We start from the raw sequence: 16,923 nt of genomic DNA on the forward strand, positions 1-16,923 counted from the left end.
AACTCATGAGGAAGCGGCTTTAGATTCTCAGTGCTGTGCTTTAACCCGCTGCGCCACCAGGAAGGGGCTATAATAGTTTATTTTTACATCACTTTGTGCCTTTTTCCATCTCAGTTCTAGTCCCCGTGGAGTGTTTTTATTAAGTGGTAGGGTTCTCTAGTTTTTAACCTTCATGTTTGCAGTATTTAAATTAATGACAAAAGCAGTAATTACTATAGAGGTAATATGTCCTGAGCATTTACTATGAGTCGGTGCTCTTTTAAAGTATGTTACAATCACTAATGCATTTAAGTCTTGCAACAACCCTATGAGAAAGGTTCTTGTATTTTGCTCACTGGACAGAAGAAGTGGTTGCTTTGCATGATCTGGGAGTTGGCATGTTCTTCTATAAAATGAAGATTTCATGGATAGGATTAAGGTGCCCTTAAAAGGCCGGCGATACTCTTCAGTTTGGCCTTTTGTATCTAAGAGTTGAAGAGTAAGGTCTATAATTGCTCTTTATTGGACTTCATATGAAAAAACAATCATATTTCTTTTCCCCATGGTTTTGTGCTATTAGAAGTACTTAAGGTATCTCAAGGGTCCAAATGGAAATTTTTGCTTAAAGATAGCAGAGGAAAGTGATGCTAGAACAATCTAGTCTTTCAAACCCTCTGATTTTCTTGGATTTGTTTATTAAAAATTTTGCATTTCCATTTTTAAGACAGGTGCAGATGCCCCATCATTTAATCCCTCCTCAAGTTAATAAATCCAGAGTAAATAAATCAGTGGTGACCCATGGCTCTCACCAGCTCCGGCAATTCCTACTTTACATCAGAGTGGCCTGATAGCTATGCCGTTGGCGTCTAGATGGGGTATTTATTTCTTCTTTTGATGTGATAACCCAAGTATTGCATAAAATAATTAAATTGTCATGACAGGGATGTCTGCCAATCGGCATGGCCTTTGTTTCCTTCTACAAGGTAAACAGCTGCGGTTAGTTTATGAGAAGTCAAAGTGATCCCAACAAGAAGCCTGGATCCGTCACTTTGAAATCAGAGAGTTGATTAATATTGTAGCCTGTAGCTTTGTGATATGTACGGTTTAAATTAGACCTTTGCAGTCATTGTGCAGGGTTGATGCAAGCACATTAATGACATAATTTCTGGTTGCTGCATCACATTTCTGCAGTCTGTCCTTTGTATTCCACTCACATTAATTGAAGTAATTTTGCCAGTGAAGCGTGTTTCAAACCTCTGCATTTAAATTGAAATTTTAATTCCCTTATTGTCTTGAAAAGACGGCTGAAGATGCCTTGTTACAGGTTTCATTATCACTCAAAACACTCCAGCTGCTGGTTCTAATGTACAGTGACTGATTAATTCGGGGGAGAATTATTAATACAAGAATAGCAGCTTCTTCCCAATGGCATGAACTAACCAGGAAGGTATTTCATGATAGTTAATATCTTCATGAACTTTTCTTTAAAGGAAAAATTTTGTGGAAGTCTGTGTCAAACTTAAATTGCACAGATGAGCTCTGAAAACCACTTACACTAGTTCTGCTATATCAGCCCATAGAAGTCAATTCATAATTGCATTCAATCAATGGGAACCAAGCCAGTGCAAGCAGTTTGGAAGCACTTTAGCTGACAGTCTCAAGGCTTGTGACTAAAATATTTTTTTTCATTCAGTCTTCCTGAGATTGTAGAGATTTTGAATGTCTCTTAATCATTTTGTCTATTTTTTATTTATATGCTTTTTAAAAAAGAATCCATAGTTATATAGTCAGATAAGGATTATTATAGTTGTAATAACAACTTATATTTTTGTAGCTGCTGTCTTCCCAGAGGATCCCAGAGTGCTTTGCTGAGAGAAGGGCAGGGTAGAATAATTTCACTCTGAAAATGTGGCAGAGACAGAGTAAGGCAGCTATTGAATTGCAGGGTTTGCTAAGCATGTCTGTAATATTTGCAGTTTAAACTTGATCTTTTGTAGCTGTTGGGCAGTATTCAAGGTTGTGGATGTCGAGATGGGTCTGCAGGGGCAGGTGGACTGTGCTTGAATCCCAGCTTTGCCTTCACTAGTTGGATAACTTGGGGCTAATCATTTAATTTAAATTTGCTGAAAGTTGGAGTTAATAATATATATCCCTCCGGGTGTGTGAAGGGATTCAATGAGATACAAAACTGTGTGTGTAAAGTATGTGCAATATATATAATACATGTTTAGAAATGTTACTTATGATTGATTGTTTTTATTGATCCTTTACAGTAGGAAGGAACCTGGTAATTGTTCCCATTTTAAAATTTACACACCTGGTCTAGGTGGGCTTGTTTTGAGCTGGTGAGAGGTGACATAGAGCTGGCCAAGGCAAACTTTTGTATCCCTTTTCTTTTTGGCCCAACAAGACAAACTTGTATGAAAGACAAGTTTGCAATTTACACAATCAAAGGACTCCCTGCCGGCTGAGACATAAGTCTCGTTTGCTCATGTACATACAGGTGAATAAGGGAGATCCCACTGTTCTATGCCTAAAACTTAGGACTGGGGCCTCCCTGGTGGCGCAAGGAGTGAAGTCTCAGCACTATGAAGCTATCGCAGCCACTGCGCTAAAGTTTGAGCCCCAGCCAGGGAGCTGACCCATATGGCACAGCAGACCACTCCTGTCTCACCTGCTGCTCCTCTCAGCAGCGGATTTCAGTAGATCTGCCTGTTCTGTTCCCCACTCTTTCTTACTACCCTTGCACCTCTGGCCTGTACCCCAATTCTTGTATATACAAATGAAAAAATCCTTAGAAACAACAACAAAAAAAACCTTAGAACTTAGCCTGGACAAATTTCATATTCTGTCAACAATTACTTAGTAAGCTTGCACCAAGCCATGTTCATAGGGTACCGCTGCAAATTATAAGCAATGTAATTTGTCCAAGACCATCTTGTTGTAAAATTTGTGCCCAAGTAATTTACTGTGTTAATCTATGAGGTGTTATAGTTAGATAAGTGAAAGGAGGTGCTTATAATTGTTGGCTTTAGTGTTAAGGGTACTTTATGCTAAGCTACTCCTTTCTGCCAATGCTTAGGTGGTGGGACCAGGACCAATGAGGATGTTTCTATTTGTGCCAGTAAAACTCTTGGTATTGGTAAATACATTCATTCTTGTTTTCTCCCTGTTACAGACAGAGAAGGGGGCAGATCATGCATCTGCTATCAAATGATTCATATACAAGTAAGAATAAAGTAGCCAAATTACACACGTCTGGTTTTTGTTTGAGAGTTTCTGAGCTCTCATGGGGCTGTTTTTTTTTTTTTTTTTCCTGTCATGACTAGGGATGGTATTGAGGTGCCAAGTCTATAAATAATCAGGAGCTGGAACATTCTGTTGAACTTAATGGACTTAGGAAGTGGTTCAGTGACTGCAAAAATGTTTCAATATTCCATATAGATTTCTCTACAACATTTAAAAAAAATATCGGATATTAATATTGAAATAGTCACCATTAAAACCCACCTCTTATGGGGGGAGCATTGATTTGAAAGACTGATGCCAACAGACTGTACTAATAAATGATGAGAAAGCATCTGGCAAATGTTTTGATAGTTGGACAAATGTGGTGATGCCATTGTTGATCGCTTTTATTGTTGATGGTTGCATCTGTGGATATGGCCTTGACCTTGAAGGATCTTACCTGCAAGTCGGGAGAGACAGATGATGAACATATAAACGATTTCTTACATGATTAATACAACAAGAAAGCAGGCATGGGGTGGGGATTTCATGGGCTGTTTTACTGGTAAGTAGGGTGGTTCAATGGTCAGCTATAGCTGTGACTGCGTTGGAACCCCCTTCATTCCTTAAAGCACCTATGTGAATGATAGGTGCAATGATTTAGGAAAAGCTGAAAAGTTATTAAAAAGTGCTGGGTTTTGTAGCAACTGTTTTTCTGCTATTCAAGGCCCTTTTTATATTTGTTTATTGAAGACTAGGTTCTGTAAAACCCACATTATTAGCACAGGGCTTTTCTTGTGCTCCTTTATCTGCTCTTCATTTATCTCTCATTTTAAAGCAAATAGAAATTCTGTTTATTGCACGAAACCTTAGAAGCTTCAGCAATTTCCAGCTGGTTCACTTGGCTGTAGGGCAGTGATTTCCATACTTGTCTGCTCATTAGGGAATCCTTCAAGAATTCTAAAGCCCAGGTCTTACCTCAGACCTACTGAATTGAAGTCTTTGTGGGTGGGTCACTAGTTTTAGTAATTTTTGATATTCCCCAGGTGAGTTGAAGGTCAAATTTGAAACTATTGCTATAGTGCAAAATGAATAGAGCAAACCTAATTGTCCTTGACTTCATATACTACCAGCTCTGAGAAGTCAGAAACCAACTATTTGTGTTAGACGGACACAACATGGTGATAATTGCGTTTGTGTAAAATTTGTTGTCTGATTGAATCAGCCTTGTTGCTGTTCTCTGTTGCACTTTCGGGGTAGAAGTGATCAGTGCTGGCTTTTACTCTGATTTGATACTCTGATGCCTTGTTCATGTGGGTTTTGCTTAATGGATCCATTTGATGCTCTCTGGGCTTGGACTACTTGGAAATCTTCAGAGCTGTCATTTTGTTTCCACCATCTCTGCTGTGAATTTTTGTCTTACTTAACTGCAGGAATTTAATGGATTGAGATTGGGGCAAGTTTTTCATTTATTGACAAGTGGTGGTTAGGTACAGTGTGGAATGGTGCAAACAAAATGGATTTATAAACCGACAATCTTACTTCTAGTTCTGATGCACGAATTCGTTAGTTCAGTTCTCTGATTCTTAGTATCCTCTTCAGTAGAGTGGAGATGCGAGTGCTCATCTGTCGGCATTATAGAATAAGTCTGAGAAACTGAATGGGTAAAGTACTTTGTAAATATAGGGCAATATGAAAATGGAAAAAGGAGTAAGGTGGTGCAGGTAGCTGCATCATTGTCACTTAAAGAAAAAGCAGTTGTTCTGGACTTGGTTACACTGGAAAAAAAAAAACAAAAAAACAAAACAAAAAACCCTGTCAAGGTGCTTCCATTTCAGATGCTCACATGTGGTTTTAATTAGATGAACTGTGCGTGCATACACTTCAGACTTTGGGAGGGTGATCCACGGCTAAGGATAATACACCAGTCCTTTGTTGACATCTTATTTCTGGTGTGAGCCTCACCTGTGGACTTGCTGGAGTAGGTTTTCGAGTGGCCTGTCTGTGGCTGGTTGGAGACACTACGTACGTGTAAATTGCAGCAGATGGCAGTTTGTAGTGATGGGAGCCCACTGTCTCAACTTGATGATGGTCTCAGAAGGCAGAAGCATTGACTTGACCCTCCAAAATTTGAGGAGCCTGTTAGGTCATTTCTGAGATTCATCACAAAACTGCTTTCTCATGGGCCCCTAGCTCTTCAAGGAGAAGAGTTCTATTCCTGTTTTATTCCTTTGTGGGATTTTAAAAGTTCATGTAGGTAAAGAGCTCTGTAAGTGCTGAATATTTCTTATGGATATCCTCAGAGACCTTTTGCCAATTCTTAAGAGGGGAGTTGCTCTGTAACTTTTTTTAGGCCCAGAATAACAAATGAGATGATAAAGCTAAGTGATTCCAATCATTTGTTAGGTGATGATGTCTTTCCTAGCCGTCTCCTCTCTTGTTTGGAGTAGAAACCTAGGTCTTAGTGTTGTTATGGAACATTGATGGGAGTTAAGAATGGAAGGGACTGTAAATTTAGGAACCAAGAAGGATTTTTTTTTTCTCCCTGAACTTTCCTATAAGCAGTTTTTACCTTTCTCATAAAGTGTTAGGTATAGTTTAATTTCATGAGGCAAGAAAATCAGGCTCTTAATTTGGCATTAAGCATTTTAAGCATTTGAAGCAGTAAGTGAGCATATAATTTTAGACTTAGAATTTTAATCTAGAATGGTAAGGAAAGGTCCCTTAAGGACATAATTAAGAATTTTAATTGTTAAGTGTTCACAATTATCTGTACGAGGATAATTTAACACTGTAAGAGTAATGACAAAAAAGAGCAATTAAGTATAGAGAATTGGTTTAAGGCATTTGTGAATTTTTTTTAGTATGACTAGTATGAAAACACCAAAAGTGTTATACTTAGTGATGGAAATTACCAATATATTGCCAAATGAAAAAAGCAAATTTAAAATTTTTGTAAAAACTTTGCATGGAAAAATGAAGTCAGGCTAAACCACTGTATATTATGTCATTAGTGAGACAATGAGCCATCTTTTTCAATTTCTGTGCTTTTCAAGTTTTCTTGACTAAGTAGGCATTACTTTTGTAATTGTAAGAAAAATGAAGGTTAAGAAAAAAACATTCTGGGCCTCATCTTTTTTAATCTGCAAGAATTGGGGCAGGACCTCAGCCTTGACAACTCTCCAGGGCCCTGAATAGGGAAAAGTCTATATTTCATTTCTTGATACTTCCGTTTGTTAGGCTTTGGCTGATGGAATATCTCGGAAGGCCTGGCCACCCCTATTCACAAGAGGAAAGGGAAGATGATTTTTGCTTGAGTAAAATATGGACTCCTTTTGGTAGAAAGCCCAGATGTTTAAGAAAACCAAAACAAAAAAAGGAACCCTGCAGTTGACGGATAGCTTAAAAAATTGGCATGCTTTTAGAACAACTGTTTCACAGCAGTAATAGAATGAGTTCGTTGATGAAGCTGGAACTCACATTTGATCTTTTGAGTGTTGTTTTCTAAGGTAAATTCGAAGGTACTTTAAAGAAGAAATTCATAAGGAAAAGTCCTTTCTTTTGACTGCACTTGATTTCACAACCCCCCCCCCTTCTTTCACTTATCAATAACTTCATCTCATTTGCTCTATCCTGTAAATTCCATTATCTCCCAGGCAGTCTATTGCATTAAGCTGTTAGTACCTAATATTGCCTCATTTACATTGACACATGCTTGACCTGGCCCTTCTCTTCTCTTTGTTAATGCACCAACAAGCGCTGATATCTCTCTGGAGCATTATCATTTGGCTGTTAGCTCAACTAATAACAACCCTTCATTTGAGCTGATGAAGGTTTATTAAATAAAAACATGCAATAACCCTGGCCGTAGTGAAGAGAGAATGGCGGTAGACAGCATCCTGTCTTTGATGGGGAGAGCACGCTGAGTCTGCATTATAGGTATTGGGTTTCCTGAGGGAGAAGGGCACCTGCATGGGTCTGATCGATATTCGGTTAGCTCACTGACTTTAAGAATGGGCATTTTTGATGGCCTGACTTCATCACTGTTGATTAGCAATAGACTGAGGCTGAGAGGGAGAAAGCCGTGCTTGCTTCAGGCACTTGGCCTTGCCCTGGGATACAGCCTTCTGGGAAGTTGTGTCTTAAGCACCAACTTGTCAATAGCCCTGAGGCTTCAATCAGTGGGAAAGCTGCACCACAGGGCACCACAGGCACCTTCCTCTTCTCCAGTGAATCTGGGAGCAGGGATTCTGGTTTCCTTCCCAGATCCCCTAAGATTTCTCAAAACCTTCACTCTGGCCCTGAGCCCTGAATGGATTGTTCACTCTCCCTTGTTTGGCCCTTACTCTCTGTCACCCATCACATTGTGCTTTGTGTGAAGCAGCCTTAGCTGTCTGCTACTTAGGTCCCTTGCGGTGACTGGTGTCGTGCTACTGACAGTGGAGTGGGCGATGCTACCTGGGCTATACTGAGCAGAACTTTTGTGAGCTTGATCCTGTAGGGTCATGCGCTTATGGTTTCATCTTACATACATAGAATATATTCTGTTAAAAATAATTATTTCTGGCCCTCCCTGGTGGCGCAGCGGGTTAAAGCACAGCACAAAGAAGCTTAAGCCAATTCTGCATTGAGTTCGATCCCCGCCTGCCCCAGAGGAGATCCACATGGCGAGGCAGACCTCTCCTGACCCGCCCACTGCTCCCTTCAGCAGTGTACTTCGTCGATCTGCCTGTTGTTCCTCGCTGTCTCTGGTGAATCCTCTCACCCTCGGCATCTCTGGCCTGTACCCCAGTTCTGAATAAATAAATAAATCTTAAAAAAAGATATTTCTGGTTTCCCTTGCAATTAAGTATATAGGTCTCTCTTAGGGCCACGACGTTTTATGAAGAGCACCTGGGTGGTTCAAACTTTCATGAAATTGTTAGATTGAAATATGTATACATGAGCCTAGACCTGATACTTTTTGCATGGTAAAATTAGTTTCATATAGTCAAATTTCACATTAATACATGGAAGATATTGTGGATTTTTTACTTCTAGGCTTTAGTGTACCAGGTCCTGTCTAATAAAGTTATTTTCTGCTTTGGGAAATAGGGCAGAGCAAAATGTAAATATTCGGTAAGAGTATAATCTGGGACTCTTGGTGACACTTGTGTGGGGTAGATATTACTTTGCATCCCAGGGAGGCTTCTTGTGCCTATGTAGGTCTCCCTGAGCTTGAAGGAGTGATTTATTTAGGGGGTTGCCAGCGGGGGGATGCTGAGGAGCGTGGTTGAAGCCACCAGCACTGCCTGCTAGCCTTTCCTGGGCACTAAGTAAGGCATCTCCGGCTCCAAGGGATACTTTTGTTGCTGCAAGCCAAACAATTTAGGTATTCTGTAGTCGAGATTGTTTAAAAACTTGTTTAACTTGTGATCTCATATGCACACATTCACACGCACACACATCCACCCAGTATACACACACAGAGGAGGGGAGAAAGGTTCCAATTCTTTGTAATAGCCTAATTTTGTCATTTTACTGCATCTGCAAGTTGGATCAAGGCAACATGTTCAGAACCATTATGTTGTCTGCCTGGAAGAATACTTCCTTCAGGGAGACATACTGATCTATTGGAAAGTGATAAAACATTTTGGATCCATGTAATTACTGCAGCCTTGAAGGAAATATTTGTTTTGGACTCAATAGTGGGAATGCATTTGCTTTCTTGAGGGAGCATTGTTGCCAAAGGAAGTAGCTTTTATTAGCGAGCAGATGGTTTGGTTATCAGGTTGGGTTTTTTGTTTATTTTAGTGTTTCTTCTTTTTTGGTTTGAGCCTTAATTCTATTTAGAAATAGTTGCTCATGTCATTTACCTTTCTGGGCCCTGTCTCCCCCATTTAAAAAAAAATCAGTAGCTGCTTTCCCAGTATTTCTTCAATGAAGAAGGTGTTGAGGATAGTTGACTGTTCTTCTAGAACATCCACTGGTTCATGTGAAAACACAAAACAAGATATTTTTGAACAAGTAAGTTTAAGATCGGTAGAAGACACTTAACTGGGAAATCTAATTTAAACTGAAATGAACTTGAAAAACATTTGGGAAAGAAAATTTAAGGAGACTGCAGTGTCTTACTACAAAGGTTTCCTTTGTTGTAGACTTATTTCTCCACCCAAGGCAAGTTAAAAAAAAAAATATTAGAAAACTCTTAATGATGTACATTTGAATTGTACTTTGAACCTATTTTTTGAGTTATGGGAGTTTTTTTCAGTCTTTTTTTTTTCTTATAGTACAAGTTTCTACAGCAAATCATGCTATCCTGTTCAGTATAATGGGTTAAAACTTGCTTATTCTCATAATCCTAATGTACATACATACATACTTGTACAGACTACGTAAGCTGTTTTAGAATTGAAAATGAGTAGTTTCCAGCTGTGTTAAGCAGAATAGCAGCACTCTGTTAAATAATAGACAGGGTTATGAAAAATTTCCCTGCTAGCAATCTTTCTACCCCCCTCCAACTATTTTTTGAGTCTTAATGTAGAAAAATTCAAAATGTGTTTAATTGACAGAATATATAATAATCTACCTTTCATTAATGGGTGGCTTCCTTGGGAATTTTAAGAGATTAGATTTGAGATGATTTGGGGGCCCAGTGTGTGGTATTCAGTATGTGAGTAGATGCATAGACAGTATTTAACCATCAACTCTTCCATGGTGTGCTGTCAATTTGATCTTTCATCTGTCTTGTCTTGTAATTTTAATACATATTCATGACATTATTTGATGTTGTCATACTTGGCACCCAATTTTGATCATTTCTCAGAGCCACTGATCCATAGGACCATTCCATTGCCATCTGCTTCAACCCAACTGCATCCCTTGAATTCCTGTTGGTGTTGCGTCAGGTCTTACTTTAAAAGTGCTCTGTAGTCATTAACTTTGGTAGTAGTGAAATAATCTTTGAAGTGATACCTGTGATACATTAAAAAATTCTTGAGCTGTATTTCTATCATTAGCAATGCACACTTCTCATTGTAGGTGTATATTTGATTTCAAGTGAAGTCTAAAGAAATGAACATCATGCATTGACTTGTTGAGTTGATTCTTAGCATCTCATCAAATTCTTCTTTATATATAAACTTTATGGCACAGCTACTAAAACCCAGATTAAGATAAATGTCAGTTTCTAGCTGATGTTCTAGGGAATCAAATGTTGCATTGACAATTATTTTCTTTAAATTGTTTTGAGTACCACTTAGTAAGGTTAGAGTAGGGGAAGACTGTGACCTTGGCTAGTGTCCATAATTATAGCCTTATAAATAGACTTGTAATAAGTGAAGGTCAGAAAATAAAGCACTGTATTTTCATACAGAAACAAAAGACTATTCTCTATTCTATTTGTGGTAAGGCTTTCAAACTTTTAAGTTGTAAGACTACTCTCAATTAAATATATTCTCTGTACTTACATTGTGGGCAAAGGAAACACAAAATTTGTCATCTGAATGGTTATTGTGGTCTTAAGAAGGATACAGCACTTTACTAAAAATGCAGCATTGAGACATATTAGCAAAACCCTCAGAGGTTTCTCTCCCCACATAATAATAATTTCAGTGCATTTCTGTATGTACCAGGCACTGTGCTAAGTGCTTTATTTACATTAAAAAATGACTTTGGAAGTTGACATGGTCATATAATTTTGCATTTGCAACATGAGCCTTTTGGGTTAAAAATCTTCATTTAAATTCCTGCAAACAAATGGAGTGTGGATGTGCAGTGGGTGGTTTTTAAGCTTAAATATCTCAGCTGGATTTAATTACCTTAAGGGCTAAGGCTACATGATGGGCCAGTGGTTTACCAAATTATTTTTCATTTTCTGGATCTCGATGTCACTAAAGGTTAATGCATCCTCTTTTCTCTGCTAGAGACCTGAGTTAAAATCCATTTTAGAGCATAAGTGTAAATGAATTTGTTGTTGTTTTTCCTCCGTGGGGACACTTTGGTCATTTTGTGAGACTGCCTTTCCATTTGGAGTGGCTGGCAGCTGCCCACGGCCCGGGGGCTCCCATGGGGGGGGGGGCAGTGGCAGGATGGCGTGAAAATGAACTGGGAGGCCTCAATGGGCAGAGCTGGCCCAGGGTTGTCACTCTCTCATTCCTGGGTGCTTTCCTGGTTAACTTACAGAAACTTACTTGCTCCTGACACTTGATTATAGCACATCACAAAGCATGTGATGTGTTCGAGGGTAGCACATTGCATTTTCCTCCTGACCTCCACCACTTGCATATGGCAACTAAAAAGTTTCCCGGAGTCACTGTCCACAGCTCCTAGAGCGCTGTTGTGCTCACATCGCCCTGGACTCAGCATCCATGGGTGCCGTATGTATCGTGATGTTCATGCTCTCGGGCTTCGGGGTACTTGCTAAGGAGCATGTTTGTGTCCAGGATTACACTTAATGCTTTCTCCCCAGAGTATCACTAGCTATTGCTTTTATCTGCACATAGAAGGAATAATTAGAAGTAGAACCTAAACAGGGAATGGTCTCAGGGTGTCAGTCCCTGCAGGGAGCTTGGTATAGGGCCCTTTTCCCTAAGTTCTAACGCTTCTCTACTGTTTTATTCTTTGTTTCTCCCTTTATTTCTGCTAAGGAAAAAATGTCTGTATTCCTCACTATTTTTCCCCCGTTATACAAGCTCATTATATACATAGGAAGACATAAAAATAAACTCACATACATGGAACAATGGGATCCTGTCATACCTGTGGTCTCTTTGTGTCATTTTTACTGGCAGTTGACACTTTCTTTTTAATTTTCTTTTAATATACTCTATCATTTTTGTATAGTATATTTAGGCAAAACACTACATGGCATACATGTAGTGACACTTTGTGTGCGTAGTGGCTTGTTCCGGGTTCCCTGAGGCCCTCAATGCTTGTATATGACTTCTTTAGTCCTCCAACCTATTTTTTCCTTAGAATCTCCCCACTCACTTTCACCTTAGAACAGGGCTGTCTGTCCTCCTTATAGTTTATCTTCCAGTCTCCATTTGAAACCTCCCCTTCTATTAAACAGGATCCAGTCAAGGAGAGATAGTGACTGTTGTCTATTTGTGGCCTTCAGACAAGAAACATCCAGGAGCGCGCAAGGGAAACACTGTGTGTAGACACACTTGTGTTCTGAAGCCTGACGCGTGACCACCACGAGGATTACATTTTATGTAGCATGCTTTTTATTTATTAGTTTGAGAAGGCCACTGGCTAGACCATGAATGAAGCCATTAGTACCTGGAGTTCTTGTGAGACTGGGAATGATGTCACCATTAGGGAGTCATTTGCATGTGCCTGTATTTGGGGTAGGGAGTAAATAGTGCATACAGCTCTGTTGTGCCTTATGCCTTCATACTTACTGTAGTCAATATTGTTTTCTTCAGCACTGTCTTAGGTGTTAAGCCCTTCAAGAGTCCAACCAGGCCTATCCCCATTACACCCTACAAAGCCCGAAGCTTGCTGGAAGGTGCTCAGAGTTCCTTTGGACGATAGCCTTTAAAGAGTCTCACTTATAATAAAGCTAGATTTCTCACTTAGACTTAACCTTCTTTTCTTTTTTCAGGTGTCAGCAGTTGAATCTTTGGAGGGCCCCCTGCTCCAGGTGGAAGGACTGAGTGACCTTAGGTTGGAGCTTCACAGCAAGAAGATGAACCTCCACTTGGTTCTCATCGATGAACTGCACCGGCATCTGTACATCAAATCTACTAGCAGAGTCATGCAGCAGCCCAAGGAGAAAGGAAGGATGAGGTTGGTCAGAGGCTCTTTACAGTATTTTTGTAGCAGTGTCATATTTTAGAGACTCGTTTCTCACAATATCGTTGAAGTTATTTTATTAGCATACTATCTGTAAAAATAAGATGGTTTTAGAATAGCAAATACTGTGTTCTGTGTGTTCTGAAAGGTTGACATTCCTCATTCCTTTATCGTGTGTACATTCTCTTTTGTTAAAAAAAAAAAGCATTTACTGTGGGCCTTTAGTATAGTGGATCGGAGATGCTCTATCTATCTCAGAAGGAAGTGATAAATATCCTTAAACTGGATAGAGAAGTCAGTCTCCTGAAGAAATTCAGGTGTATGAACTGCACTTATGAGTTTCTTTGTTACTGAGGGTGGTGTTGAGCTGTGGACAGTCCTCATATGGCATAGTTCAAGAGACGTTCAGAGGAAACACTGTGCTGATTGTGGCCATAGTGCTGATTTGAGAGCCTGGCTGGACTACAAGAAACTTGGAAGATAAGTAGACATGGTAAGAAATAAAACTGGACCTTAAGAATATTGGTGTTAGAAACATGTATTAGATATCTATGCACTATATGTCTTTTCAACATTTCTTTAAAATAGCCATAAGTTCTCTTCAGAGGACACTTTGACACTGCTGAAATACACGTGTTCGTGCTTTTTCATCCAGCTGCAGATAGGTGTTCCAGAAGCAGTGCATGCTGGGAATGAAGTCTTTCGTGTTGTCCCGTTCAGACAAAAAATGCCAACTTCACAGGTGATGCTTTAGTTTACTCAGAGACCTTGGCAGAGAAGGTTTCCTATCTCTGTTACGCAGATGGTCACTAAATAAACTCCTACATGCAAATTGAGCTACAGGGTATGTCCCTGACACTTCAAGACTGGATGTAAGTAGAATAACTGTACATTATCAGAGAGGAGTGGAGAAGGGCAGCACCCAGGAAATTCCCAACTGTGTTGGGTGGTGAATAAATGGCAGGTCTGGGCACATTTCTTTTCGCGCAAGACTTCATAAGCAAAAGAAATATACCTCTGGGCCCTGTGGAAATACCCTATGACAGAAGGGAAAGTGAGCCTTACCTTGACATCTCAGAAAAGACCATTTTTCTGGGGAATATTTTTTTATAGCAATATGTGAAAAATTTAGGAGGCTTAAGCGGAAGGTGTTTGAAAAGATACAAGATGATACCATAGATTTGATAATCAAAATAATCCCTGGAGTGGGACAATCTATGTTACTATAGATTTAACTGTCTTTCCTGTGCTTGGAGCTCTTGGTGCAGATTGTAAGCACATGCCGCACAAAGTGAGTCTCGAAAGGTGTGTGTGCCAGCAGCCCTGCTCACTTGTGCTGCTGCCTTTATTATGGGGGCGTGGCCTTGGGCTGTGAGAGACCTGGGGAGCCCAGCCAAGCTCAGCTGAACTGCTGGGCCTGAAGCCACCATCACCAAAATATGTGCTTATTGTTACCACGCTGAGATTTTGTGGTGGTATCTAATAGGCATGAGCTTCCCTTAGTGGTAGTGGGGAGCTATGAGAATGGAACAGGGGCAGATGCTTTACAGGCTAACTAAAACGTGGACAAAATGCAAGGACAATCAAAATGACGGAGAAAAATTGAAGTCTTTGCTAAAAGAAGAGTTGAATCCCTGATAAGGAGGGAAAACTTTCCTCATCATGAAGTAGAAAAGAAAAACTAATGAAAGAAAGATAAGAAATGAAAGATGGAGAATTGGTGATGTTAGATGTTCCACAGAATAACAGATTAACTTTATGGGCTGAATTGCAACGCCCTGAAATCCTAATACTGAAAGCCTAATTCCCAGCACCTCAGAGTATGACTGTATTTGGAGATTCGGATCTTTCAAGTGGTAAGTAAGTTAAAAGGAGGCAGGTAGGGTGACTCCTACCCCAGTCTGGCTGGTGTCTCTGAGAGGAAGGAGCCAGGACATAGCTCCACACAGAGGGAAGGTCTTGTAAAGAAACAGTGATAACACAGCCATTCAGAAGCCGAGAGAGGAGAAACCGACTCTGTCATCACCTTGATAATGGACGGTTAGCAGAACTGTGAGAAAATGAATTTGTTGTTGAAGCCTCTGAGTCTGTGAGACTTCATTGTGGCATCCCTAGCACACTGCTACCGAGAGGAGCAGAGCAGTCATTGCAGTGTAAATAAAGCCGCCCACTTCAACAGAAAAAAGATTTTAGTCTTCACATCAGAGGGATTCAAGGTAGAAAGTAGCGGTAGGAAGAGGAAATTTTTGTGAACTTCAAAAGCGAATTCTTTAAGCATTAGGAAGAAAATTGTATTACTTACTCTGACAGAGATGATTCTTTGCCCACTCACTCACTGCTCATTCTTTCATTCATTTTTAATGACAGCCCTTTTGTTTTTGGTGGCTATATGCCCAGCAAAAAGTTTTTTCCTCCTCTTAGATAGCTAATGGTGATTAGTAGGACTTCTGCATGCCAGGTGTTGAATCAGGACTCTTAGGAAAATTCTTCAGAGGTGTCTAGTAACCTGGTATACTCATTCTTCTATGCTCCTCTTCCTTTCCTTTCAGATTAGAGCATGAATTGGTGCCCTTAAAACACCCTGGCCCCTAGGTGATCTTAGGATGGAACCCACATCTTCAACTCCCTTAGTAATCACAGTGCCGCTGTCACAGCCCTGAATGGGGTCTTACATCTTGTGTAAGACAGGAAGGGAAACTTTTGTTACTGCTCAGGCCACTGTTATTGGGCTCTTTTATGCAGTTAAGCCTTGTCCTGATACACAAAAAATAAGCGAAAATATGGCTAACCAGAATTTGACCAGAGGTCTGTGGCCAAAGAATATAATAAACTGAAATTGAATCCCTACATTATACTGGGAAATTTGGACAAGAAATAGAAAGCACACAATACCAGAAGACAGTGCTATGAAATCTCCAACGTGTTGAATAGGGAAAAACTTGGACCAAAGATAATCTCTACCTGGCCAACTGGATATTGATATTCAAAAGCAGCAGAGAGACAGTCTCAGATACAAATTAACAAAAACCAGAACACTAGTGTTCTTTTTCCTAAGGAAAATACTCAAAGATGCACTCTAAGATGAAAACCAAATTCAACCCCTTGAGAACAATGAGTAGGTAATTTAAAACTACTGTGAGGACTAGACACCATTAATATGTAAATGTGTGGCACCCTTCTCCCCTAAATCTGCCCACTTACTCTTGAGTGTGTTACTATCACCTACAATAAAGCTTCATTTCTAACTCATCTAAAAAATAGGCAAATTTGCATATAAATAAATGACAAATATTTTTTTAAGATTGAAAATCTTATAGACTGTTTTTGAACAAGGTCTGTGACCAAAGAATATAATAAACTGAAATTGCATCTCTACCTTATATTGGGAAATTTGGGCAGGTAGGAAAAAGAAAGGAGTGTTAAATTCTGGCTGCTTATGATGAGTCAGAAATGGTTTTGGATTTTAATAGTTAGAGAAAAATATTTAATTCATTTTGTTGTGTTTATTAACTTAGATATGTGTATTTCAATATTTCTACATTGAAAAATCACAAGACAGAAGGAACTAAAACATTCAACCATGAAGGACTTGAGCTGATGTTCTTGATTGCAAATTGCAGAAATCAGTGTTGGTAACTAAAACAAGGAAAGAAATTTATTGTAAAGCTGATGATTCCTACACTCTGAGGGAAGGGAAGGCAGTCTGCATGATAAGCCTCTGCCATCCAGCGGGGTTGGGGGTGTGGAGTGGGGTAGAGCAGCAGAGCCCCCGGAAGGGTGTGCTGGGGTCTCTACCCTGCCAGCACCCTGCCTATGCAGCGGGAGTTCTCATGTCCCTGTGTGTAATGTGGAAATGTCTCTGCATCTTTCCTTTATTACCTCCAAATTCTAAGTCTTCGGTGGAAGCATCCAGTTTGTTGAGTCTGGGATATGTCT

At 39.8% G+C, this 16,923-nt stretch overlaps 1 protein-coding gene across 1 annotated transcript in view; it reads left to right on the forward strand.

Annotated features, from left to right (window-relative positions):
• The window catches only part of EXOC4 (exocyst complex component 4), a 648,177-nt gene that overhangs the window by 38,262 nt on the left and 592,992 nt on the right, over window positions 1–16,923 (forward strand). The window contains exon 4 of the mRNA XM_004677057.2: window positions 12,797–12,981. Within this exon, the coding sequence (XP_004677114.1) occupies window positions 12,797–12,981 (185 nt within the window). The remainder of the gene's footprint in view (window positions 1–12,796; window positions 12,982–16,923) is intronic.

Source organism: Condylura cristata, unplaced genomic scaffold (genome assembly GCF_000260355.1).
Source record: "Condylura cristata isolate star-nosed mole 26May11 unplaced genomic scaffold, ConCri1.0 scaffold00005, whole genome shotgun sequence".
In the NCBI taxonomy this organism is placed as follows: domain Eukaryota; kingdom Metazoa; phylum Chordata; class Mammalia; order Eulipotyphla; family Talpidae; genus Condylura; species Condylura cristata.